The sequence below is a fragment of the Schistocerca americana genome, chromosome 6 (assembly GCF_021461395.2).
Source record: "Schistocerca americana isolate TAMUIC-IGC-003095 chromosome 6, iqSchAmer2.1, whole genome shotgun sequence".
In the NCBI taxonomy this organism is placed as follows: Eukaryota; Metazoa; Arthropoda; class Insecta; order Orthoptera; family Acrididae; genus Schistocerca; species Schistocerca americana.
The window spans coordinates 439,110,932-439,138,508 of NC_060124.1; the positions used below are offsets into that span (position 1 = coordinate 439,110,932).

Here is a 27,577-nt window from a genome sequence, read left to right on the forward strand (position 1 = left end):
GCTCATTCTTTTCGCGCGCTATACGAGATTGGAATAATAGAGAATTGTGAAGGTGGTTCGATGAACCCTCTGCCAGGCACTTGAATGTGACTTGCGGAGTATCCATGTAGAAGTAGATGAAGAATCAATCCTCTCTTGGCCCAAAACAGAATTCCATGTTGTCAGTGCATGAGGACGAGATACCCCGCACAGCTATTGTCACAACGCCTGCTTCACCCGCTCCGACAGTAAACGACTGTCACATGTCTTCGGCGTCAGGACACTGGGCCGATGACGTTGAGGAAGTAGGGGATCAAGCCAACACCGTGTCCGAACGAGAGCATCCCACGGAGGCACGTGAGCCGACGCCCTGGCAGCAATCGTGACCACTGCGGCAGATACGGCAAGATACCCCCATCAATCGTTCTGCATCAACTGCAAGGGACCGTACATAGCAATATCGTGTCGCCACAATGAATCTTGCCACCATCCGAGCCCTTCACAAACTGGTCATGTTCCGAGACACCATCTACGCTGCAGATGTTGATATTGCTCTCCTACAGATGTTCGGTACTGACTTCCAAGTGTCCATTGGGTACACCGCCTACGTTTCTCTCGCACCCTACACTGGTAGTGGCGTCGCCATTCTCCTAGGTGACGGGCCCCTTGCAGAAGATGTCGCAAACCTCCCAACTGCACGGGGCATGGCCCTTACCCTATTTGGCATATCATTAACATCTACCCACCGGCTGGCTGTACCGCCGTCATGATAGACATACAATCTTCGCTGAGGAGGTCACACCTCTCTTCACAGGCCCACAAGACGATTTGGTGCTCGGTGGAGACTTCAGCTCGATACAAGAACCCTCTGACCAGCTCCTACGGCATTCACCTTGTGCGGTTCTCTCGAAGATCATCGATCGCCTGTGACTCATTGGCACTTGGACAAAGCTCCACGGAACCCAACCGGGTTCCACATTTTACACCACTCACTCGACAAGCCGCATAGACAGCATATATCTCACCCGCTCGCTTGCTGAAGGCACGCGAAAGGCATAAGTCTGGCCCACGGCCTTTTCAGACCATGAAGCATACATAGGCGGCGTCACTCTCGCCCGACATCCTGTGTGGAATAGTTGTGGTCTGTGGAAATTATATATCGCCTACCTGACGTCCTCAGACTCGCCGTATGTTGGAGGAAGCATGTCGTGACGCCTATGACTCCACATTATCTTGGAGGCTCTCCGCGCAAAGCCGACCATCCGTAAAATATTGATGAGCTATGGTAAAGAAGCTAAGGCATGGCGTACTAATAGATTGCAGTTTTATTCTTCAGTTCTTCGTGACTGCCTTTTTCGCAAGTCAGGCAGACGGTGGTACACTGAAGTCGCAGATTTTCTTGATCATGCGCCATCACCTGGAAGACACTGTAGTCCGATCTCGGACATCGTATACCTCAAGAACATCCTTCAATGTATCACCACCTTCAGGAAAGACAACGAAGACGCAGGGCTCTGATCCATGTCCTCACTGATACGGAAGGCCAACGGCATGAGATCCAACAAACCATTGGCCATGCTCTCCACAATCATTTCGTCAGATTGTATGCAGATGTACCGCCATCCGTGGAGCTGACCACACAGGTCTCTTGACTTAATACGAGCACTCTCCCGGTGGAGGTAGCGCATAAACTCCAAGAAGACGGGACCACAGATACTCGATTCCATCAAGGTGGGATCTGTCATCAGATCCCAAGCGCACGATGGTATCCCCAACGAATTTTACAAAAAAACCTTTAATTCTTTGTTGACTTCCACATAGACGACCATCGCGCAGGAGCTGATGCCCCCCAACTACAGTGGTCCCTAGCAACTATCATGAGAGCATCATAATACCCTTCCACAAATTGCACAGGCGATAGAGCATCCTTGATTATCGACGAGTCACGTTGCTGAACAGTGATATGAAAATATTTATACGGCTGCTGGAATCGCGACTCAAGAAGGGCGCATGTTACGTCACCTCCAACGACCAGACTTCTCTAGGAGGCAACTACAGTATTCTTACGGCTCTTTGACGTTACAGTGTCATGATAGCCTTTGCTCGTCACCAACGTGTCCCTGGTGTCTTGTCATCGCTGGACTTTAGCCAGGCCTTCTATCTGAAGACCACACACATTTGCGGACAGTTCTTCAACATATGGGTCATTTGGCGTCTTTTGAGCGACAGGTCCCCCAGAACCATGTACAACTGCCACCGCACACCCCCTGTTCTCACAGCTCGATCTGTCGGCAAGACTGCCCCCTTATACGCTTTCGCTTTGGAACCCGTGCTCCGGGGACTTCGCCAAAGTTTGGAAGGTATGACATTTCACAGGCACCGTTTCTGTTGCATGGCCTATGCCGACGACTTCATTCTTTATCTGCGCAGTGAAGATGAAGCTCGAGCAGCCCTGATTTGGTTGGTATCTTACGGTGGAGCAACGGGTCGCTGCTTCAACGTGTCCAATTCCATGTCTTACTCATTTGCGAGGGCTCCGTCAATCAGCGGATGTTAACAGTAGGCGTTTGCTGAAGACTATCAGAGACCAGCTACGAGCCCTCGACATTATCCAAAGTGCCCAATATGTCGACATATAACATGCCTCCCGTATACCACAAGTGGGGTTCCCGGGTTCGATTCCCGGCGTGGTCAGGGATTTTCTCTGCCTCGTGATGACTGGGTGTTGTGTGATGTCCTTAGGTTAGTTAGGTTTAAGTAGTTCTAAGTTCTAGGGGACTAATGACCATAGATGTTAAGTCCCATAGTGCTCAGAGCCATTTGAACCATTTGAACCACAAGTGGGTCATGTATTACCAGCTCTCCTGGCCCAAGAATTGTTGATGGCAGTGGGCTCCTTCGTCAGCTCAGGGATGTTAGTAAAATTTCAGTATGACTACCTTGCAGTCCCACGGGACCGTGGAGTAGCGGGAGTATTACATGTGCCGACCAGAGTCACGGCGATGGACATCACCCCCCTTCTCAAACTCTGGCGTCACTGCCCGAAAAGCCTCACTGGGCTCCTATTCCAAGACTTTGCGCTGTCATTTTCGTGGTGCATGCTTTCAGGGTAGTCCCAAGTGTTTGATGTTGACGGACTAATTTTGCCCACGCAACGTTGATATTACCAAAGCCTCAAAGATTTAACATCTTACTTTTTTTTTCGTTTGCTTTGCTCCAGATGTTCTACGGTACGTATCAATCACTGTTCATTATTCCTTAGAATGATCGCTATATCGTCAGGATAGGCCAACTCTTTTTATCTGGTAACGTTAAGCCCTTTAATCTAGCATGTACATGTCGGAGGAAAGGTTTCAGTGAAATGGTGAAGAGTGACATGGACAGAGGACTTCCTTGAGAAACAACTCGTTTTATTTGTATCGGCGTGGATTTTTGCGAATTCACCCCTATTTTTGCATTTATTGCAGTTGCTATGTTCTTTATCAACTGTATGACCCCATCATTGAAACATATTTTCTTCAACGTCTGTATAAGATATTCGTGATTTACTACATTGAGGGCTTTATAAAAATCTAAAAACAATAAAGTATACTTTATAGTTGTTACAGAAGTTATTGCAAAAATATCCCTGAATTCAGATAGATTTTGAAAAATGATCCTCCCTTCCGCGCAGTTCTGAGGTTGACTAATAATTTTATCTGCACGTCATGAAATTCTCTTGTTTGCTATTCTACCTATTAATTTATAATCAGAATTCAGCAGTGAAATTGGACAAAAATTATTGAAATTTTTGTTTCCAATATTTTTTGGCACAAGAACAACTTTACTCTCCTTAAACTCAGCCGGAATCATTTTACCCTGAATAACCTCATTTACAATGTCTGTAATTTTCGCACCTACTATTGGCCAATAATGGATGTAAAACTCTGCTGGAAGACCATCCGGTCATGGAGATTTTTTTGATGGTGAGGCACCCCGAGTCTCATACTCGTCCTCATCACTGACTACCTCGAGAAAATTTTCGTCGTCATCCTCTGTCAGCTGAGGGGCTAGGATGTGAAGAAATTCTTGCAAGGAAGCATCACTACTTTGATTTATAGAATATAGCTCGCCATAATAGCGATAAATCTCGTCCAAGATATCCTGCTGGGTTCTGAGAATCGTACCGTTTTTTGTTCGAATTTCATCAATAAAAGACCTTCTTCCGTTTTTAATATGCTTCACTAAATGGTACAGGGAAGTTGTTTCGTCTTCTGTCACCGAATTTGCCTTCGATTTTATTTTCAGTCCTTCTATTTGATTTCACTTGATATTAAATAACTTGGCTTTGACTTTGCTGATGTCTGCTGCTGTCCGAAGTGAGGAACCTGCTGAGACCTGATGATATAGATCTCTGAAAACGGAATAGTAGTATTCTTTAGTGCATTTCATTTCTCTTGTGCTCTGGGCACTGTATTGAATAAGAACCTTCCTCAACTTAGGCTTCGCCATTTTAACCCACCAGTCGGTAGCAGTTGCATATCCGAGCACGCAGGCATATTGCCCACGCTTCTTTAATAAGGTCTTCTAAATCATGATTTACTAACAAGGAAATGTTCAAATTCCACTGATTCTTGAATCGGCGAACTGGCTGTCTTGTTAGATTTATGCAAGCTAAGACACTTGAATGGTCGGAAAAGTACGTAGGAATGGTTTCTACTTTTGTCACGGAAGTTTCAAGATTTCTAGAAATATATATCAATCCTGCTACGAGATGTTTCCGTGACATAAGTGAACTCAACAATTAAGGGGTGTTTGATTTCCCATATAACCTTTAATTTTAAACCAGTAGCTAGTTGTTTTAGTTCACTTGAGAAATTAGGTAACTGGTCTTTTCGATTTTAAACACAATTAAAATCACCTCCAACTAATAAATGTCTTAGGTTTTTCCTAGAAAAGTATATCAGTTCATCTTTGAAGAAACATGCCCTACCAGCTAGGTGAGAACTTCCTGAAGGGGCATACAAGTTGATGATAGTCGCATCATAGGTATTTAGTCTTATTCCTCTTCCGTATTCCAGTCGTTCCACCTCACTGACTGGAATCCCTTTCCTCACCAAAACAGCTGTTCCAGCCCTTGTTTCGTGAGACACATTTATGTAACTGACATAACCGGCAATTACTAAATCGACATTAGAACTTCCTGTAAGAGGGCAATATCAGTCGCGGATTCGTACAAAAATTCCTTAAGTGCCGATAATTTCAAACCAGAGGTAGTTTTATTTGTGTTTATAGTTGTGACGGAATAGGATTGCGTCATTACGCTGTGACTGCGTTGTTGGTTTGATGAACTAATTTAGTTTCCTGTGGTTCAGGGTTAATTTAAATTATTAACAGTTTTCTCGGAAGGCTGATCATGGAATAACATTTCAATCAGTTTATCAGTTACTGTCTGTTATTTTTTCTACTTCTGAGGTTTTCTCTTATACCTACCGCTAGCAGACTGATTTCCTTGTAAACTATCTGATTTTTCTTCCAGTGTTTCGCGTAGGACCATTTCGTACCGACCTTTCTTTGGGCTTACGTGCCCTTTCCAGATTTTCCTTTCCCTTGGTTTCGAGGTACCTTCAAATTTGGCTGCATTTTTATCTTACTTCGCGGCTCATCTGGAGCAGCAGCAGACGCTGTCGTGATTTCTGTTGCTGGCGCCTGCCCTGCGGTGTTGACCGTGATTTCATTTTTGCCACCACTTCCTTGTTCTTTATTAATATCACTTACTTCCTGATAGATAGAAACAAATGGAGACGGCAGTTTTGCAACCTCTCCCTCAATTTGTTTACTAATAGACAGCTGATGATCTTTGCAATCAGCTACTTCACCAGTTTTTTCTTGCAAATTAGTACTGACTACACCCCCTTCATTTTCTGATAACGTATGTTTAATATGTTTCTGTTCATCAGTTTCAATTCGCATTCTGCCTTCTGGTTCCTCTGCCTCCTCATCGCAGTGTTTTTGCTTGCGAACTGAAGGAGTTGTACAGGACAGCTCGTCCTCTCAACAACTATCGGTTGCATTTCAGTTTCACGAGTAGTGGTAACAGGGTTTCCCTTTGTTGTTAACAGGGGAAATTGATTGTTATCGTGAAAGGGGGACATCAGCTGTGTTAACATCCTCAACCAGTTGATCCGGGATATTCTTTGGTAACAGACCATTTAAGGAAGTTGCTGACGTTGTATCAAATTACTTTTAAGAACAACAGTTCGCCGCGGACTTTCCTGTCTGTACTGGCCTGTTTCGTTACATGTCATGTAGCTTCCTGACCTGTATAAACAATTTGTGCCTTATACCCACAAACAGTTATGTGATATGGAATATTTGTCTTAACGTCCATCTCTACACAGCGGAACCCGTTGAAATATTGCAGTTTAAAGTGAAGATACCACCTTTCATTTGCAATTGATTTAACGTCCCCTTAGTTTGAAAGAGCTTCCTTAATCTTATCATTTTCAATTTCAATGGGAAGATTCAAGACACGAACTGTTTTGTAATGAATTTCAGCTCTATAGTAGGAAACCGTCGTTTTGTAACCATTTGTATGCACAAAATCTATTTCATAGCCCCACATCCGTAACACTTTATCAACAGTCGCAGCACTGAATAACTTGACAAAAACACAGTATTTTTCCTGATCCAGTTGTCAGGTACGGACGGCTTCAGAATTGAGACCAATTACCTGTGTAATTGAGTCATCTATTTCCAGGGATGTCGGTAGAACAGGAGAAGCCCCACTTTCGTAAAACTTTATCAATAGTCGCAGCACCAAATAACTTGACAAAAACACACTATTTTTCCTGATCCAGTTGGTAGGTATAGACGGTTTCAGAACTGAGACCAATTACTTATGTAGTCCAGTCATCTATTTCCAGGGATGTCGGCTGAACAGGACGGGATTCCTTGTCAAAAACAAATACCAGAATATTCTTCCTGAGGTTTGTAGCCTTGCTTAATTTAGTGACGAAATTTCGGTTAAACAACCGAAATTGCAATTAGCATCAGCACGACCAGAAGGAGCGAGCTGATCTCAAGGAAGATGGTTCAAAAATGGTTCAAATGGTTCTGAGCACTATGGGAGTTAACATCTTAGGTCATCAGTCCCCTAGAACTTAGAACTAATTAAACCTAACTAACCTAAGGACATCACACACATCCATGCCCGAGGCAGGATTCGAACCTGCGACCGTAGCAGTCCCGCGGTTCCGGACTGCAGCGCCAAGGACCGCACGACCACCGCGGCCGGCTCAAGGAAGATGAACGAGCACTGAAACTATATTAGAAACAGTGGTCAAATGCATACGAAATCAGGGCAATGGGGCAGCCGAACCTGGAACAACTGGAAGCATTTGATATGAAGTGTTATATATAGACTGATGGATTGATGTATGAAAAGAACGCCTTGGAAGGAATCACTATGAACATGCATGATAAAGAACACGATGAGCAGACAATGTAAACTGGCACACTCATGTAGAAGTGATGTCAGATGGAAGAAACCGCAGAGGGAGCCTTTATGTGTGTATATAAGGCAGATCTTTAATTCTGTTAAATGGTTCCAAGAATTGTAAGCAACACTCCGCGGTACAATGGCACCAAGGGTACAGAACACACATTCCTCTTTCGGAGAGAAATCAAGTAACTCTCCACATGAAGTTTCAATGACACAATAAAATGGGTTAATTTCATTTTCTTGATTCTGGGAAATAATAGTCACATCCGTCGGTGGAAATACAAACGTCCAAAAACACATCTGTGCAGGGTAACGAAACCAAATACGAAAAGCTCAAGCAAAATAAAGACAAATTCTGTAAATCAGAAATTCTTACTGGCTCTGCCATCCATGGTTTGTAGCTTAATACCCAGCTTCTACAGAGAAGCTGGTAACACTTGATACTCGGACGAAAACTTCACTGTTTGGTGAGCTTTATGATGAAACTGTCTTCTGTTATTCTAATTTAGCCGTTACCAGATGGAGACCGGTTGGCCTACTCGACATCGCTGTGGCCCAGAAGGTATGGTAACCATCCAATTACTAACATTCAATTGCAGACGTATATGAACTAGTGGCAGTTTTAATCATAATCCACAACGCCATCTGCCTTAATACCTGCCCAGTTTGTCGCATTTACTTTCTTTCTTTTCCTGTAGGTGACCTTGATATTTCTTCCACTGCCAAAAACGTAACCATTTAAAAGCTTTTTGCCACGCATTTCGCAGATGAGATGTTAAAGAGTGTACAGCCTCAGATGTATGGAAAACATCAAGACACACATCCTGTGAATTGTCGCTGGTAAACAAACCCTCTGGAGAGATGACAGAAGAGCAATTGCGGTAGTCACCATTCAAGTGTGTGCGTAACTGAGGTTCGTTGCTTTTGATACAGGAAGCATTATTTGTAATAAAATGGAGGACATGGCTGACAAGGATCAACAGTAGAACACTGTATAAAACTAACCTACGGGTTGATGACAGACACAACACATAACGTACAGTCTTAGACAAAAAATCTGGCCGCCCACCGCCTGCCGTGCGAAGTCCGAAAAGTTCACGTAAGGCACCCCTCGCAATTAATATCCGGCCCTCTGCCTGCTATGGGAACACTGCAGGATGCGCGACTTTCTGGAGAAAGTGTCTTCCGCTCACGATCTAACGGTGCTGTATCTGCCCTTCGTCTCAGTTCCATCGTGGCAGTGACTGACCAAGGACGGCAGCGGGCTCCTGCGAGGCAGCAGACAACGTAAGCATTTTGTAAGTACCCAAATAAAATTTGAAACATGAGATCTTTTGTACACAAGTTTACCATGAAGTTTGCATTCCAATATGATTCAAAACAACAAACGATTGTAGAATTGGACCCTTGGCTCTGTGATATCAGTTTTAAGATACTACAATACCAGAGGCTTTCACTATGATTTTGCATTTAGTAATATTTCTTTAGAACTGAGTGATGATGAAAGATTTTAAGAGTAATGAAACACACCGAAGGATTAACAATCTTTGTACTTACAAATCTCCATACACATTTAGTGAAGTGATGAGTACTTTTGCTGGATAATAACTGGGATCCGTGGGGGTTTCCGCTTTATCTTTTGAAACACAACAAACATGATCGAAAATGCTAATGCCCCTATGGTATGGTAGTATCAGTGAACAACGAGAAGAGGGACACAGACAAGTATTTTAATGTCAGACACGTCCAGTCAAACATGTATGGCTGCAAATCACTGTGTATATATATAACGGGAAAACCCGTACATGTGCTATCTGCCTCTCTACAAAACACCTTAATACAGAGTGGTGACAGTTCAGAAGTATTAAGGAAATTCCATTCATGACAAACTAAGGAACCAATAACTAGTGGTAACCCATCAATAGATACTGAAATAATAATGGGGAATCGTATTGTGAGTGTCAACAAACGTGCAGGAACCGTGGAAGCATTGAAAAATTACAAGGAACCAACCGTAAGACCACTGGTAGCAGATAGTTCAGATGGTTCTGAGCACTATGAGACTTAACTGCTGAGGTCATCAGTCCCCTAGAACTTAGAACTACTTAAACCTAACTAACCTAAGGACATCACAAACATCCATGCCCGAGGCAGGATTCGAACCTGCGACCGTAGCGGTCGCGCGGATCCAGACTGTAGCGCCTAGAACCGCTCGGCCACACCGGCCGGCCACTGGTAGCAGAGAGCAGGTCATTTCCAATGAAGTAAACAGAGGTACCAACAAGGAGTACAGCCATAAACTGGAATAATTGTTGCTGGGAACCAGCCGATGGACGTACAAGACGCAAAGAAAGAGCCCCCCAATCTCTACAGGTCACAGGAACACGAAGAGACAAAGGGAAACGAGGAAAATACATAATAAATGGCTGAAAACTCATCGCAAGACATACAATGGGCCCAGTAAACAACTTATCCACGAACCAACATCACAACTGAAACGAACCCTTCTCAAGAATGAAGCAAGTGGCCTAACAGAAAAACGGACGAACGCACAACGACCCCTACAAATCCAAACGCCCGACACGTAAACAATGTGAAGACGAAGTACAGGCTCTCCGAAGACAACCCAAAATAGGAAAAAATTACGACTAAAAAAAAAGTGAACGAGTACAACCCGTCTACAACGATATTGAAAGTCAAATGTCACGCTGAAATGAAAAGATGTGATGCAGAACCAACTGAAAACTCAAACATCATCCGGCCTAGTAACACTCGACATTGTCCAGATGCACCCCAGGAATATCGTATGATGCAAGATACCAGAGAAACAACAGAAATGTGAATAGAATACAATCGTAGACGAAAATAGAAAGTTTCAAGCAACCCCATATGCCGCAGACGTAGAGAACGCTCTTGTACAAGAGACTGTTACTTATAAAATTAGTGAAATAATGGGATATTTTAGAAAATTTCTTGTGGAATGTAAATACACTACTGGCCATTAAAAATGATACACCACGAAGGTGACGTGCTACAGACTCGAAATTTAACCGTCAGGAAGAAGATGCTGTGATATGCAAATGATTAGCTTTTCAGAGCATTCACACAAGGTTGGCGCCGGTGGCGACACCTACAACGTGCTGACATGAGGATAGATTCCAACCGATTTCTCGTACACAAACAGCAGTTGACCGGCGTTTCCTGGTGAAACGTTGTTGTGATGCCTCGTGTAAGGAGGAGAAATACGTACCATCATGTTTCCGAGATTGATAAAGGTCGGATTGTAGCCTATCGCGGTAGCCTATGCGGTGTATCGTATCGTAACATTGCTGCTCGCGTTGGTCGAGATCCAATGACTGTTAGCAGAATATGGAATCTGTGGGTTCATGAGTGTAATACGGAACGCCGTGCTGGATCCCAACGGCCTCGTATCATTAGCAGTCGAGATGACAGGTATCTTATCTGCATGGCTGTAACGGATCGTGCAGCCACGTCTCGATCCCTAAGTCAACAGATGGGGACGTTTGCAAGACAACAATCATCTGCACGAACAGTTCTATGACGTTTGCAGCAGCATGCACTATCAGCTCGGAGACCATGGCTGCGGTTACCCTTGACGCTGCATCACAGACAGGAACGCCAGTGATGGTGAATTCAATGAGGAGCCTGGGTGCAGGAATGGCAAAACGTCATTTTTTCGGACGAATCCAGGTTCTGTTGACAGCATAATGATGGTCGCATCCGTGTTTGGTGACATCGCGGTGTACTCTCATCGGAAGCGTGTATTCGTCATCGCCATTCTGGCGTATCACCCGGCGTGATGGTATGGGGTGCCAATGGTTACTCGTGTCGGTCACCTCTTGTTCGCATTGCCGGCACTTTGAACGGTGGACGTTACGTTTCAGATGTGTTACGACCCGTGGCTCTACCCTTCATTTGATCCCTGCGAAACCCTTAATTTCAGCAGGATAATGCACGACCGGATGTTGCAGGTCCTCTACTGGCCTTTCTGGATACAGAAAATGTTCGACTGCTGCCCTGTCCAGCAAATACCCCTGATCTCTCACCAATTGAAAACGTCTGATCAATGGTGGCCGAGCAACTGGCTCGTCATAACACGCCAGTCACTACTCTTGATGAACTGTGGTATCGTGTTGAAGGTGCATGGGCTGTTGTACCTGTACACGCCATCCGTTTGACTCAATGCCCAGGCATACCAAGGCCGGTATTACGGCCTGTGGTGATTGTTTTGGGTACTGATTTCTCAGGATCTATGCACCCAAATTGCGTGAAAATGTAATCACATGTCAGTTCTAGTATAATATATTTGTTCAATGAATACCCGTGTATCACCTGCATTTCTTCTTGCTGTAGAAATTTTAATGGCCAGTAGTGTACTTTACGACTAAAGGAGCTCATTCACAGAAATGTAAAAACATTCAGTTGTCGACAGACACACACAAAGGTGCTTTCCTTCTTTTGTGTGCGCCTAACGAGAACTGATCGCTTCTGATTTTCGGTGAGTGGTCTTCTTTAATCCTAAAGTATTTATAAAATTACCGGATATGACGCAATTACCGATATCGTGAGTGAGAGCGGAACTGTTATTCAATGCAAACGAGGTAATCAATATATGACAGAAACGCTACTCAAACCGGGAAGTGGACTCGCCGTAAACATTCACGTTTAATCATAAATTTATATGCTCCTATGGGCTGCAGCGTTCGCATGCAGGGAAGTGAATTTTTCAAATAAGAATTTGTAAATTTAATAATATGACCTTACAGCAAAATTATTATCGAAGGTGATTTCAACTGCGTCTTAATCAGTTTTGACGATACTCCCGGTTTTAATTTCTACCAAGAGCCCTATAAGTGTCGGGCTGAAATTAGTGTATACCTAGATATTAATTTATCTCAGTATCACCGCTTTCAGGTGTATCTGATTAAGTTTCTAGGGCGAGGAGCATGGCAGATGAAGAGAGAACTCCCAAACAAAATGGAAGAACAGAAAACTGTGGCGTTCATCTGGAACAAGTGCCCACGCATGCAAAACTGGTGACTTGGTCAAAAATGTCTAATTCATTTTGTGAAGGAAGAGCGTACTGGGGGAGAAGGGCACTATTTTAAAGTTCTACGGAAGTTACGTAACAATACAATGTGATTGACAGGCAGCATTACAGCAATTAGGTGCATTAAAGCAAAAACACCGCACTTACCAGACATTTTATGGAAGGTGCAGGAATAGGTTAAGCAGCCAGAGCGAGATAACGAGTGAAGCTGTTTCCATATACGACATCAAAAGGGAAAGGAGAATGGGCAAACAAAAATGAGCTATTTGTTAATAGACAACCAGGACATACAAAAAATACACAAATTTCAGTTAACTACTACATCGCACTGTATGTCACCGATATGTACGCTAAAACCCTAACAAACATGAACATCAGATACATTTTATCAGACATCACAACCAGCACTAATCGAGAAGAGAACGTAAATATATTACAACTAGAATTGCAGACAGCACTTTTGGAGTCAGTGAAAAAGAAACGAGCAGATCTGGATGGAAGCTGTCGAATTTCACTTCTTGTAGTTTATCGCCTCGCGACTGACAAGCACCTACACCTAAGTAATATCTCGTAATAATCTACCTTCACCCTTTTTTCTAAAAAAAAAAAATACTGACGATAGCTTTACTCAACAGTGAATTTAAAATACTGATTCTAAAATACGACTGTTCAAGGACATTTCCCTAGTATATTCGGTCAATATCAAAACGTGCGGTATTGGACGCTCCATGCTCTACAATTTCGACACACCTAACATGAACCATAAAATCAATGGCAGCCCTAGACTTTAACGATTCTGACTAAGTATGAAACATTTACCACGACTTTCAATCAATGTCATTAGTAGAAGGGGATATCAGATAAGGTCGTTCAAATAATCCGACAGTGCGTATTTGTCACTCACTCAGTTTGCAAAATAGTTAGCCAAAGAACTCGACCAACACCTATCAAAAGAACCGTGTAACAAAACTGTCCACTTTCTGTAACTTTTCATACAGTGAGAGTAGAAGAACTGGTGAGGAAGTTACATGAAAATCCACACTAGTCCGAACCATCAATACCAACTGCGTACGCCAAGCATATGAGAGTAATTTAAGTCTTATCGTCAGCGTCAAGGGTAATCTGCATACAACAAGAAGATCTTACTAAACCAATGCAATCGGTGCTGCTACAAGCCACCAAAAATCACAATTTTCCTGTTAGGACCGGTTAAGGTCTACATGCATCACACGTCTGTACGAACAACGCCAAGTAGGAACAACTAGGGATGATTACAACGTATTGATAACGTAAAACTAGCAGGACAAACGCTATGACATCCAAACAGCAATGAACGAATACAAGGCCAGAGGATTAGCCCTATTGCAGACGGTCGCTCTTCTGAACACGTGTATGGAGTAACGAATAATATTGCACTAACGTTTCCTATAACCAACGAAATTGCGTCCACTGTCGTAAGAAGCGGCGAATGATATACATGGAGAGGCGACATACTGAAGACCCCGTCCAGCAAGGCCAGTTTCCTGCTACTTTCATTTACTTATTTTTTAATACCCCAGGCCCCATATGAACGGCGGGGTGCTCTGTCAGTTGTACAGTAGTCGACTCTTCAGCTAAGAGTACTCAAAGATGTAACAAAGATGGTAAAAAAATATGAGAACTGTTTACGTATTTAATGAAATAGGTTAATGAAGGACAAATAAAGGGACCAAAAATATATACAGTTTAAAAAATAAAATTCCGATGAGGTGAAATTCTTCTCTGATAAAAGATCTGGAGCACTGCATTTTCACTTAATGTCTGAAGGACCTACACTGCCGAAGAAGTACTATCTGAGGAGCGAATATGTTCCATAGAGGATGAGGGATGTGGCTGAAGAGATAGAGGTCTATTAGGTAGAGAACCCACAGAGGTGGGAGGTAGGAGGTGAAAGGGATAGGAGCACATGAAGAGGACAAAGGAAAGAGGAGCTCTGATATGGAGTGGGATAGGTGGGAAAGGGTTCAAGTTGGTAGGTTGGATAAATATTGGGACGAATGCCAGTGTCAGGAAGCGGGAGTTGGTTGAAGCAGCGATGAGACACGATATGGACTGTACATAGGTGTAGAGACGGAAGGATGTGTTTGTGAAGGCCCGAAAGCGTAGCTGGGTTGGTGATGAGAGGCGAGACAGTGGAGCTACTGGAGTCTAGTTCCCTGATAGTATAGGTGATGCGTAGGTTTTCGGTGTAGGTATGAAGGGGTGGGAATTTGATAAGACGGTAGAGGATCCATGTGGGGAAAGGTAAACGGATAAGCAAAGCGAGACGGAGCGTATGGCCTTCGAGGGTCAGGAGGACCTTATAGATTATACTCGAACATAATACGTGTTCTAGAATTCTACAACTGATCGACGTTAGAGATATAGGTCTATAGTGTTGCACATCTGTTCGACGTCCGTTCTAGAAAACGGGGATGACCTGTGCCCTTTTTTAATCCTTTGGAACGCTACGCTCTTCTAAAAACCTACGGTACACCGCTGAAAAAGGGGGGCAAGTTCCTTGGCGTACTCTGTGTAAAATCGAACTGGAATCCCATCAGGTACAGCGGCGTTTCCTATTTTGAGCGATTTTAATTGTTTCTCTATCCCTCTGTCGTCTATTTCGATATCTACCATTTTGTCATATATAGGCACGATTGCAGTATCTGATACCGATCGCAGAGGGCCGAAACGCCGTGTGCTCCGAACGTGAACTGGGTAGCCCATGACATCTCTGTCCCACAGTGGGACCGAGTGACGTCAGTGGCGCGAGAGGGTGGAGCCTCGTTTGAATCTTCCGCTTCCACCAAGTCTCTACAAGCATCAAAGACCCGTCTCTCCTTTCTGTCGGCATAGGAAGCCCGTACCCGCGATCTACTAAGGCTGTTGTACCCTTTGTCTTTGCCTGTTGTTGCTTATTCTAAGCTCTGGCGCCTCCTTTATAAGGAATCCAATAACGTTGACGTCTGAACCAACCGTATTTTCTGTCGTTTTCCTGGTAATGCTAAACTATGGGAGTCTTGTAAAGCTCCCTTTCTTTAACATGTCACTTGTGCTTCTTAAGACGAACTGCGATCGGTGTCAGATACTGTAATCGTGCCTATATATGACAAAATGGTAGATATCGAAATAGACGACAGAGGGATAGAGAAACAATTAAAATCGCTCAAAATAGGAAACGCCGCTGTACCTGATGGGATTCCAGTTCGATTTTACACAGAGTACGCCAAGGAACTTGCCCCCCTTCTTCAGCGGTGTACCGTAGGTTTTTAGAAGAGCGTAGCGTTCCAAAGGATTAAAAAAGGGCACAGGTCATCCCCGTTTTCTAGAACGGACGTCGAACAGATGTGCAACACTATAGACCTATATTTCTAACGTCGATCAGTTGTAGAATTCTAGAACACGTATTATGTTCGAGTATAATGACTTTTCTGGAGACTAGAAATCTACTCTGTAGGAATCAGCATGGGTTTCGAAAAAGACGGTCGTGTGAAACCCAGCTCGCACTATTCGTCCACGAGACTCAGACGGCCATAGACACGGGTTCCCAGGTAGATGCCGTGTTTCTTGACTTCCGCAAGGCGTTCGATACAGCTCCCCACAGTCGTTAAGTGAACAAAGTAAGAGCATATGGACTACCAGACCAATTCTGTGATTGGATTGAAGAGTTCCTAGATACCAGAACGCAGCATGTCATTCTCAATGGAGAGAAGTCTTCCGAAGTAAGAGTGATTTCAGGTGTGCCGCAGGGGAGTGTCATAGGACCGTTGCTATTCACAATATACAAAAATGACCTTCTGGATGACATCGAAAGTTCACTGAGGCTTTTTGCAGACGATGCTGTGGTGTATCGAGAGGTTGTAACAATGGCAAATTGTACTGAAATGCAGGAGGATCTGCAGCGAATTGACGCATGGTACAGGGAATGGCAACTGAATATCAATGTAGACAAGTGCAATGTGCTGCGAATACATGGAAAGATAGATCCCATATCATTTAGCTACAATATAGCAGGTCAGCAACTGGAAGCAGTTAATTCCATAAATTATCTGGGAGTAGGCATTAGGAGTGATTTAAAATGGAATTATCATATAAAGTTGATCGTTGGTAAAGCAGATTCCAGACTGAGATTCATTGGAAGAATCCTAAGGAAATGCAATCCGAAAACAAAGGAAGTAGGTTACAGTCCACTTGTTCGCCCACTGCTTGAATACTGCTCAGCAGTGTGGGATCCGTACCAGATAGGGTTGATAGAAGAGATAAAGAAGATTCAACGGAGAGCAGCACGCTTCGTTACAGGATCATTTAGTAATCGCGAAAGCGTTACGGAGAAGATAGATAAACTCCAGTGGAAGACTCTGCAGGAGAGACGCTCAGTAGCTCGGTACGGGCTTTTGTTAAAGTTTTAAGAGCATACCTTCACCAAAGAGTCAAGCAGTATATTGCTCCCTCCTACGTATATCTCACGAAGAGACCATGAAGATAAAATCAGAGAGATTAGAGCCCACATAGAAGCATACCGACAATCCTTCTTTCCACGAACAATACGAGACTGGAATAGAAGGGAGAACCGATAGAGGTACTCAAGGTACCCTCCGCCACACACCGTCAGGTGGCTTGGGGAGTATGGATGTAGATGTAGATGTAGAAGGATGTGCCCTAATGAAAGACATATACTCGAAGGAAGACCAATGTGAACAGAATATTTTGCATGTGGTGGCTCGAAACTGGTGTTGTTAATTCCCACACCCTATGGGTACGTCCATCGCAGCTGACATTTGTTGCCAATGACTGATATGCCTCTCTCTAGAGTGTGATAAAAACGAGAAACAAAACTGCTTTAACTGTAACTTTTTTTTTGACCAATCTTCTGACTGTCCCAACTTCTTCGTCTCCGAGTAGCACTTGAAACCTACATCCTCAACTATTTGCTGAATATATTCGAATCTCTGTTTTGCTCTACAGTTTTTGCCTTCTACGGTTCCCTCTAGTACCGTGGAAGTCAGTCTGCCTTTTTTCACATTTTCTGCTTATTTCACGAACAAAACTATCCAGGAGCTTGGAAAGTCATCTCTCGTGCTTACTCTTTTGACCTTGTGCTACAGAAGTTAACCTGTCCTTCTCACTGAAAAACCATGAATAAAATAAATTTCCGAACAAAAATGCACCACAGACATTGCTTGACGACATCTTGAAGACAGAAACAGTAGGTCCATACAGGTGTGGACTCAGTGAACTGTATGTGCATCGTCATTTTGTTTTATATAACGTGAGACAATCTTTGCTAATAATTACTTTTCTCTGACGTTTAGTGTTGCGTTCAATAGACTAACGGAAGAACGCTACGAAAATATGCGCTGTACTGATAAAAATTAATTTGTGCATACCAAAATGACCTTAAAAGAAAAGTCTATTTTAATTAAACAAGCCGTCTCTAAAGTTAGCGTCCCTACGTCGCCAAGGATAAGTAAGATAAATTACGCGAAATTTGTTATTTCACAGATGTTAATGGGTATTCATGAAAGCCAAAAATTGTATCGGCAGGAGCGGAGGTTATGAAACGTGCAGTATCATAAGTTTTTCGCTCTTACAGTATGGACAATAGGAAGTAGCGAGAATACTTGTGATGGATAAGTTTTCTTAAGATCTCCTTATTGATTTTCGATCTGGCTGCTTGTAGGTCTATATAGATCACGCAGTGTTAGCATTATATAATGACTTCCTGGCCCCAGAGCTAGTGAAGAGCTGCAGGACTCTTCTCTCTTTTATTGCCGCAGCGATAGGCATGACAGATCAATCGCAACGTTCAGCGTGGAACGATGTCCTGGGCTCAAAACGGTAAATGTCATACCATAAGAGAAAGTATTTCAAGTTAATCAAATGAAATGAAAAAACGATATTAGCAGGATAATTTTGTATCACCAAGTTAGAAAGTTGACCGAGTAGCCAACATATTGTGAATTGTTACCAAGTTTCAGTTAAACTACCAGCAGGGACAACGCTTCCACAGCCAAAGTGTTTCTGGAGTGGGACGTTCTTGCTTCAAACATGCAGCGACAGTGGCTGCCAAGGCATTCACTGGAGTCTGAAATACCTTACATATAGGACAACGTGATTTATTCCCATTTACGTAATTAGTTATGGAGATTAAAGTTAATAATAATACTCGATGCACCGACTGCAAACGAACACCGTGAATCACTATGTCCCACCATTATTAGCATTATTTTTCTGCCATACGCAGAATGAAAACTAAAGATCACATTCACCAAAAGCGATTCATATATTAGAATTATTTTCGAGTAGTTGTACTCTAAAATTAATGAGCAGACAACACATAATATGATTACTATAGAAGGAGAAACCTTTTTCATAAGAAAACTGTCGTGGGAAATATCCCCAAAACAGAGAAAACTCAAATGAAAAGACAACAATCATTGTAATAGAAGCAGCAATGTTTCAGTGTTGTGGTTGTTACGATGTAGTGTGCTGATAAATGTTAGCTGTCTTCTGAATCTAGACTTTGTAGTCAGCTGTCTAATTATGTACAGAAAATTATAGCCTTATCTGGTTTCTTTTACAGAAGAATATGTAGAAAAGGTATTTGTGTGAGTTATTAGAGTGGTAGTATTAACTATGTTTCAACTTTACTACTCTGATGTGTTTCGTCAAGGTGGGGGTAAGGACGAAGGGGTTTCAAAAATCCCTGCATTTGGCTCACATAACAAGTGCAACTGTGCAACTGAGTGTGAAGTAAGACCGAAATGACAAACTTGATAAATATATAGCATACATTCTTTGATAACCAACTTCTAGTTTTCGGGATTTTTTTGAGAAAGGACTTACAGGATAACATCGCTGTAGCCTACAATAATTAATCTGCGAGTTTGTGCAAGGTTCTCTTTCTTGTCGGAAATAAAGAACTTCTTATACTTTTATTGGGTTAACAGACAAGATACTACCATTTTGATCGCTGTAGTTACGTGTTCAGCTCAACGGGGGACAGGAATGTCCTTTACGATCCACGCTATCGAACAAATGATTTTAATCCTATTTTTGTAATCGAGCGATTTATGTAGACGTCGTCAGTATCTTCCACGGAACTTCATTTACCATGGGGTCCTAACTCTAGTTTCTGTTATATACCCTCATTATTCTTTATAACACCTTACAGGTGAAATAACATGTGGTGATTTTGCGATAATTCTTAGAGTTACGGTCCCAAGTTTTATTCGACAACGAAGGGGTTTTAATTTACAACACCAATGATCTTTGACTGGATTTGAAAAGTCAATAAACATTTATTAAACTCATTTTCGAGAGAATGAGTGAGGTGGTAGAAATTTTAATCGGTCCGTGGAGCACCCACTGGTTGTGCATCTCACTCTCCGTTTCAGCTGACGAATTCTTGCCGTATAAAGCACTTATTTACACACAGAATTAACAACAATGTCTTTTATACAACTACTTTCCGAACCAATTATCCGTCATTAATATTTGTTTCCTGTCAGAGCTTGAAATCTTGGTAGCGAATATAAAGGACTTACGCAAAGTTATCGTTTTCATCCCATTAAATGAGTTCCAGTTTTTGGTAGATTTGGCTATAAAACTTCACCACATAGAGCTGAAAAATTACAATTGAGCTTTTTAGTAAATAATAACGAAAATGATTGAGTGCGAAGCAAACAGTCCTGCCACTTAATACTGCTCTGTAAAGCGCATGCGTATTACTTGACGAGGAAGCGTTGAGTAAATCCCCACTGCTGGAATGTGGCGAACGGGGCCACTTTTATGAATTAGAGAGTTTTTTAATTACAAGGCCCTCCATTTCCATCTTCGTAACTTCCCATTTAGTTTTTTATGAGTTAATTACACAGCTTTTAACTAATTTCTTTTCTGACATCAAAATGAAAAATATCGAGAGGAAACATTCACACAGAGGCCAGTAGAAACAAACAGTACGTCCAGTTAACTTTAATCCGGATTTACAGTCATGATATATTGGTTTTCGGTGTTAGCACTGTAGTAGTCATGTCTGGATAGGACTACATTGCTCATCGAATTCGTCACTGTAGTCTAATTTGTGTCGTGCTGTGTAACAGACGAGAGCTACTGATCCATACATTCTTTCGCGGCCTTAGGTAACACCTACGCAAACGGTACAAAGGAAGTATATCACTGTCTATTCAAATTTTGTTGGAAGAGGTTGGATCATCTTTCTAGCTTAAATGCGATATTTACATTACTTGAAACAAGTGCTATTCCCGAATAACCCTCTTCGTAGTGAACCAGTGAAGTATTAGACTCACATTCACGAACAGCGCCGTTCTTTCACTCTTTAACTACGGCAATAATCCATCACAATTCGCATACATCTAGAGTTTGCTCTCCTATCGTGTCAATAATGTAACAGAAAACACCCTAATTGCAACCAAATGCGGCGACACAGAGATATTAGCACACATTGAAGGCTAAACGACCCTCATTCTGCGATGAATTCGCGCACTTTTGCAACTTTTTTTTTTATATTTTAGGCAGATTGGTCCCGTGAGCGAAACAGCCACGCTGTACCCTAAGGCTGCGTACTATTTTGGAGAAAAAGTGAATCGCCACAACGTAAGAATATGGGAAACGCAGCAACCACACACCCTTGAGGAGATCCTTCAGCTGGTATATTCCATTATATGGTTTCCCATACGAATTTTACCCGCTGCGGCCCCCTGTAATATCATGGAAGTTATCTTAGCTAACCTAGCACCCTGTCGTGTCCCTTATTCTTGTCGTGTCGGAAATATCTGATATTTGAAAGTGAACTTTTTCCTTTGAGTTGAGAAGCTTTAATATTTCACAGGTATGAGAGACACCTCGTGTTCTAAGTAGGCTAGCACGTCAGGTTTACTTAGTGACAAAGCTTGTGGTCTCCATAAAGCTGCAATAACCGGGTCCAATGGTGGCAAAATTTAAAAAACGAAATATGATTAAAATTTTTGAGAACTGTTACAGCGACGGGGTCAGTTTTTACATTACCGTACGAAGAAAGCTGCATAACTCACAAAATCTAACAGTGAACCCTACCAAGTATAAACACGACAAAGAATTCAAATATCTTCGATGGTTTTTTACTGAAGCAATGGTAACTGCATCAGAAACTAAGGCGAGATTGCATTCGAGAAAACATGCCATTAATGGCCTACACCCAGTATTAAAATCTAGAAAATTATTATAAGAACCAAAACTAAGACTATATAAAACTTTAACAATACCAGTAGTGCTATGTGGTTGTTAAACCTGCAGCATAGGAGAAAATGACCGAGCCGGGTCATTGAGACCATCGGTCACAGGAAAATATATGGACGAGACTGTGACTCAGTTATTGGAGAATGAAATAGGCTCCACAGTAAATACTTAGAAAAACTATAGAAGGAGCCCAACATCGTTGTAGTGTTGGAAAACAGAGGATTAAATGGGTGGAAGGAATGAATGGATGGAGTGAAAAAATACTTGGCGCAGCTGGGACTCTTGGTAAGCTGGAGACAGCAGACAGAAGTCAAGAACGGATAGAGAACCGTAACAGTGACGCCGCGTGGTCCTTAGGACCTGGTCGCATATCGTAAAGTAAGAAACAGAGAAATTATTATATGGTAGGACTGTAGAGCTTTCTACAAAAGTATTTGTCATTAAATTCTATCGGTATGTGTCAGCAGGTGTGTCATGCACTCACCCTCCGACACGAAGACGTTGATTGTGTCGGTCTCGGCGCCGGGCGCACCGCAGGTGTAGTTCCCGGAGTGGGCGGTCGTGGCCCGCGACACGACCAGCCTGGAGTGAGTTTTGGGTCCCGGCTCCGTGACCACGGAGACGCCGGGAGTCGAACCTACGCCTTCGACGCCCACCTCGCGGTCGTTGTGCCGCCAGAACACGTACTGCGGCGACAGAGGGCTCTGCGAAGACAGCCGTGCAAAACGTCACATTAGCTTCTAGGACTTAGTGCAATCCAATGAGATAGTTATTGGATGTCGATGTAGCTGCTTTAGATTCATTTCACTCTCGCTTACTGTATTACAGTTCCTAACATTTAAAAAAAAATTACCATAGCGTGGCAAGGCTTATTTTCATACTCATAATTTTTTTAATGTTATCATCAGATATTTCAGCGTGTTGGACTAGAAGGAGAGCTGCAGAAGTTTACGCCTTGTGACCAGACTGCCATGTTGGCGACAAGTCTGGAGGCGAATTACGTTGTTAGCCCAGAGTAATACCTGGTTGAAGAAACCAATCCCACGAGGTTTCATGGCTTCTTGATCGACATGCCGCTGTCTGTGTACGAGAATGTTCTCTTATGTCTCTCAAGTTCGTAATGTAAAGAGCTCCGCTAGTCGTCAACCAAAACACTTTGAGCGAAAAGATTGTTCTCTTTCTCTGTGTCATACCTATTATCGTTGTTCATATCTAAGCATCTTTTTGTGTAAATGAATACTACGTTACTTTCGGCGATTTCCCTTTCACTTTCAGCTTCAGTAAGTCCGCAATACCTGTTAATAAGTAGGACTTGATTCAAATCCATTCCTCTCGGTCACTGAGCATCTTCAAAGTTATGAACAATAGGTGGATCTCAAATTGAGCATTTTGTTAGTTAACCTATGACACACAATCCCTGTAATAATTAAAATTCAAATTCCCCCTTTTCCCCAGTCGGACGCCAAAACTCTTGCGGGATGTAGCACTGTGATAATCAAAAAAAGAAAAATTATATTGCATAAATATGAACAATCATATAAAAATTACAAACATATTAGTTTATAACCAATGTAACCATATTCAGTGGTCAATGCTACAACGTATTACACAGTTAACAGTGGCGGTTCAGTAAATTTCAGGACATAATAAACAGAGGACGTAATAAACAGACATCGCTGCTTTATACCGGTACATCATCACTGTTGACAAGATAGGACACCTTTCAATCTGTGGCGATCAGATAGAAGTAAATGACAGTTAGTTTGCACATAGGTAACAAGTTGTAACTGTATACCGGACCTTACGACAGTGAGCGACGCTCTGCAGTAACCGTAATCGTAGTGAAAGGCAGGGATTTGCCTTCGAATCTCGGTGGAGCTTCCAATCTTGTAATGCTCTTAACAGCGTATATTTAGATTATAATAATCCATCTCAGGGATATAGTTTCACTTACATTATGTATGAAACTGTGAATGACGATGTATACAGAAAGGTACATTGATAAACGGAGTTAAGAAACATATGGTGTTAGTATTTGGAAGATGTTCAACACTTGAGTGGAACTAAACTAAAGGAGTAGTGAAACACCTGCTCGAAAATGGGGCGAAAACGATAATGTACCGGTAACTTATATATAAAAAGTGTCGTCAGATACAGGCTGAAAAACTTGAAAAAATACTGCATGGTAGATTGCTGTGAGAAATATTCGTTAAGAAGAGAATTCGATACGTTGCGCCGTTTGGGAGGTAATTAGCACTGAAGTTAACCAACCATGCCGTAGCGCGAAAATTGAAGCGGGCCACCAAAAATGATGTCACCAAATGTGTTACTCGTCAGGTTTCCTAAAACCGAACAAGAGAGCGTGGCAACGATTGCGTATGGGATGGTAGGAAGAATCAAACCCGAGCGAAAGGCTAAGCAGTCTCGTGCGCTATTATCTACGCCATGAGAACAACTAACAACCGCGGACAACCACCTGGTTCGCTAACGTCACTGCTAATTAACTCGGAAACGGTGTACCGTATCGAATTTTTTTTTTAAAGATTATTTCTCAGCACAACCTACCCTACAACAACCTTATAAGCATTTCTGACCACCCTGTATGCTTTCTGCTTTCGCTACCGGAATTTTACGATCTTAGAACAAGTCACCATAGAATGACAGTACACGAAACCACATTAGGTGTCATCGCACTATGGCATCTGTGTAGCGTATCTGTACACTGCCTACTCCACATATGAACCTGCGTTATTTATGTTTCGTCTCGAATGCCAAAGTACATTTTAGACGATCAATATGAATCACGGCGCAGTTCTAAGAGCCGACAGAATCCTCTAAGAAGATAGGATCCAAAGGAGGACCATAGTGTAATGGAATTTCCGACTAACGCTAATAATAAACACTACGGTTCCAAATACGTCGAGTGCATGTATCTGCAGGTTGATCAACACACAATCTGTGTGTTCCAGAGATATGCACCCTCTTACAGCATCAGATGCAACCAGGATACAATCACCACTAACACTGAGGCGCATGTCAAGGCAGAAGAAAAAGAAAAGAATTTATGTAATTTTCTAGGTAACGTATCTGGATCTCACTTACGTTTCTGTGATGTTGAAACGTCCCCTTGGAAAAATTTATGAATTACTGTGCTGATAAACCTCTTACGTTATTTAAGTTTCAAACAGCTGAGCAAAAGTGAACGTACTCAGACATTTCTCTCTTTACTTATTCTGATCATCACTAAACTGACACAAATTTTTAGCACAAGGCAATCTGACTCTCAAATCCCTACAAAAGAATGGTCCTGACTAACAATAACTTATACCTTTCATGAATCACTTACCTCAGAAAAAATCTTTGTTACTCGAACTACTGCAATACAGCGAGCGCCAATACTGCCAGCTAAATAAAAGATTGAAACTACTGAATGCACTAACTACTGATAGGCATAGTTAGCAAATGAAATATTCTGATAGAGAACAAACAATGTATTTACCTTAATAGTGTTCAAAAGCCATTATATATATATATATATATATATATATATATATATATATATATATATATATATATATATATATACTCCGGGAAATGGAAAAAAGAACACATTGACACCGGTGTGTCAGACCCACCATACTTGCTCCGGACACTGCGAGAGGGCTGTACAAGCAATGATCACACGCACGGCACAGCGGACACACCAGGAACCGCGGTGTTGGCCGTCGAATGGCGCTAGCTGCGCAGCATTTGTGCACCGCCGCCGTCAGTGTCAGCCAGTTTTCCGTGGCATACGGAGCTCCATCGCAGTCTTTAACACTGGTAGCATGCCGCGACAGCATGGACGTGAACCGTATGTGCAGTTGACGGACTTTGAGCGAGAGCGTATAGTGGGCATGCGGGAGGCCGGGTGGACGTACCGCCGAATTGCTCAACACGTGCGGCGTGAGGTCTCCACAGTACATCGATGTTGTCGCCAGTGGTCGGCGGAAGGTGCACGTGCCCGTCGACCTGGGACCGGACCGCAGCGACGCACGGATGCACGCCAAGACCGTAGGATCCTACGCAGTGCCGTAGGGGACCACACTGCCACTTCCCAGCAAATTAGGGACGCTGTTGCTCCTGGGGTATCGGCGAGGACCATTCGCAACCGTCTCCATGAAGCTGGGCTACGGTCCCGCACACCGTTAGGCCGTCTTCCGCTCACGCCCCAACATCGTGCAGCCCGCCTCCAGTGGTGTCGCGACAGGCGTGAATGGAGGGACGAATGGAGACGTGTCGTCTTCAGCGATGAGAGTCGCTTCTGCCTTGGTGCCAATGATGGTCGTATGCGTGTTTGGCGCTTTGCAGGTGAGCGCCACAATCAGGACTGCATACGACCGAGGCACACAGGGCCAACACCCGGCATCATGGTGCGGGGAGCGATCTCCTACACTGGCCGTACACCACTGGTGATCGTCGAGGGGACACTGAATAGTGCACGGTACATCCAAACCGTCATCGAACCCATCGTTCTACCATTCCTAGACCGGCAAGGGAACTTGCTGTTCCAACAGGACAATGCACGTCCGCATGTATCCGGTGCCACCCAACGTGCTCTAGAAGGTGTAAGTCAACTACCCTGGCCAGCAAGATCTCCGGATCTGTCCCCCATTGAGCATGTTTGGGACTGGATGAAGCGTCGTCTCACGCGGTCTGCACGTCCAGCACGAACGCTGGTCCAACTGAGGCGCTAGGTGGAAATGGCATGGCAAGCCGTTCCACAGGACTACATCCAGCATCTCTACGATCGTCTCCATGGGAGAATAGCAGCCTGCATTGCTGCGAAAGGTGGATATACACTGTACTAGTGCCGACATTGTGCATGCTCTGTTGCCTGTGTCTATGTGCCTGTGGTTCTGTCAGTGTGATCATGTGATGTATCTGACCCCAGGAATGTGTCAATAAAGTTTCCCCTTCCTGGGACAATGAATTCACGGTGTTCTTATTTCCAGGAGTATATATATATATATATATATATATATATATATATATATATATATATATATATATATATATACATATAATCAGTTCATGACATCCAGTCTTACAAATTGACTGTCTCTGATGGACATACTTCCAGATCATCCGCTCTCAAAACTCGGCCATCTCTCTCCCCACGTCCACCACTGCTGGCGGCTCACGTGCAACTGCACAACGCTAAGTGCTGTTCACATCCAGCTGCCCAACACTACAATAGCAAATATTCAAACAATGCAAACCAGCCACAGACTGCACACAGCACAGCCAGTGATTTTCATACAGAGCGCAACGTGGCATTACCAGCATAAAAACCTAAACAGCCTACTTACAATGTGTTAATTAAAACTATTCCATTGTTAATATGGACCATGCAGTTTTCTTATGGGTATCACATATGCAAGCTCTCAGACGACTCTGCCAGGTTGCAGTTCCATCAATGGATTTTAAAACGGCACACTTCAGATTCCTCTACATCCTTATATATTATAAAGAGAGAGAGAGTGTAGAGAGTGGCTGTAGTTAAACTTCCACTACTTGAGAGAGCGTCCGTGAAAAACGAATGATAGTAAGAGAATGAAACATTGTTTAAACATTTGTAAAGACAAATGCAAGAGATACAAATTTTAATTTTTACCTGAGTGGGTAACACCGGTCAACTGCGACCATGTCTAAGTTCCAATTTACAGACTCCGCTCAGTGTGACAACCTTCTTTATTCGCGAGTGTAAAGTTTGGACAGATCATTTGCATCGCTTTTCGAAAGGTGCA

At 43.0% G+C, this 27,577-nt stretch overlaps 1 protein-coding gene across 1 annotated transcript in view; it reads right to left on the reverse strand.

Moving 5' to 3' along the window:
• Nucleotides 1–27,577, reverse strand: part of LOC124620195 (hemicentin-2-like) — a 172,952-nt gene that overhangs the window by 37,758 nt on the left and 107,617 nt on the right. The window contains exon 5 of the mRNA XM_047146864.1: nt 22,273–22,492. Coding sequence (XP_047002820.1) covers nt 22,273–22,492 — 220 coding nt within the window. The remainder of the gene's footprint in view (nt 1–22,272; nt 22,493–27,577) is intronic.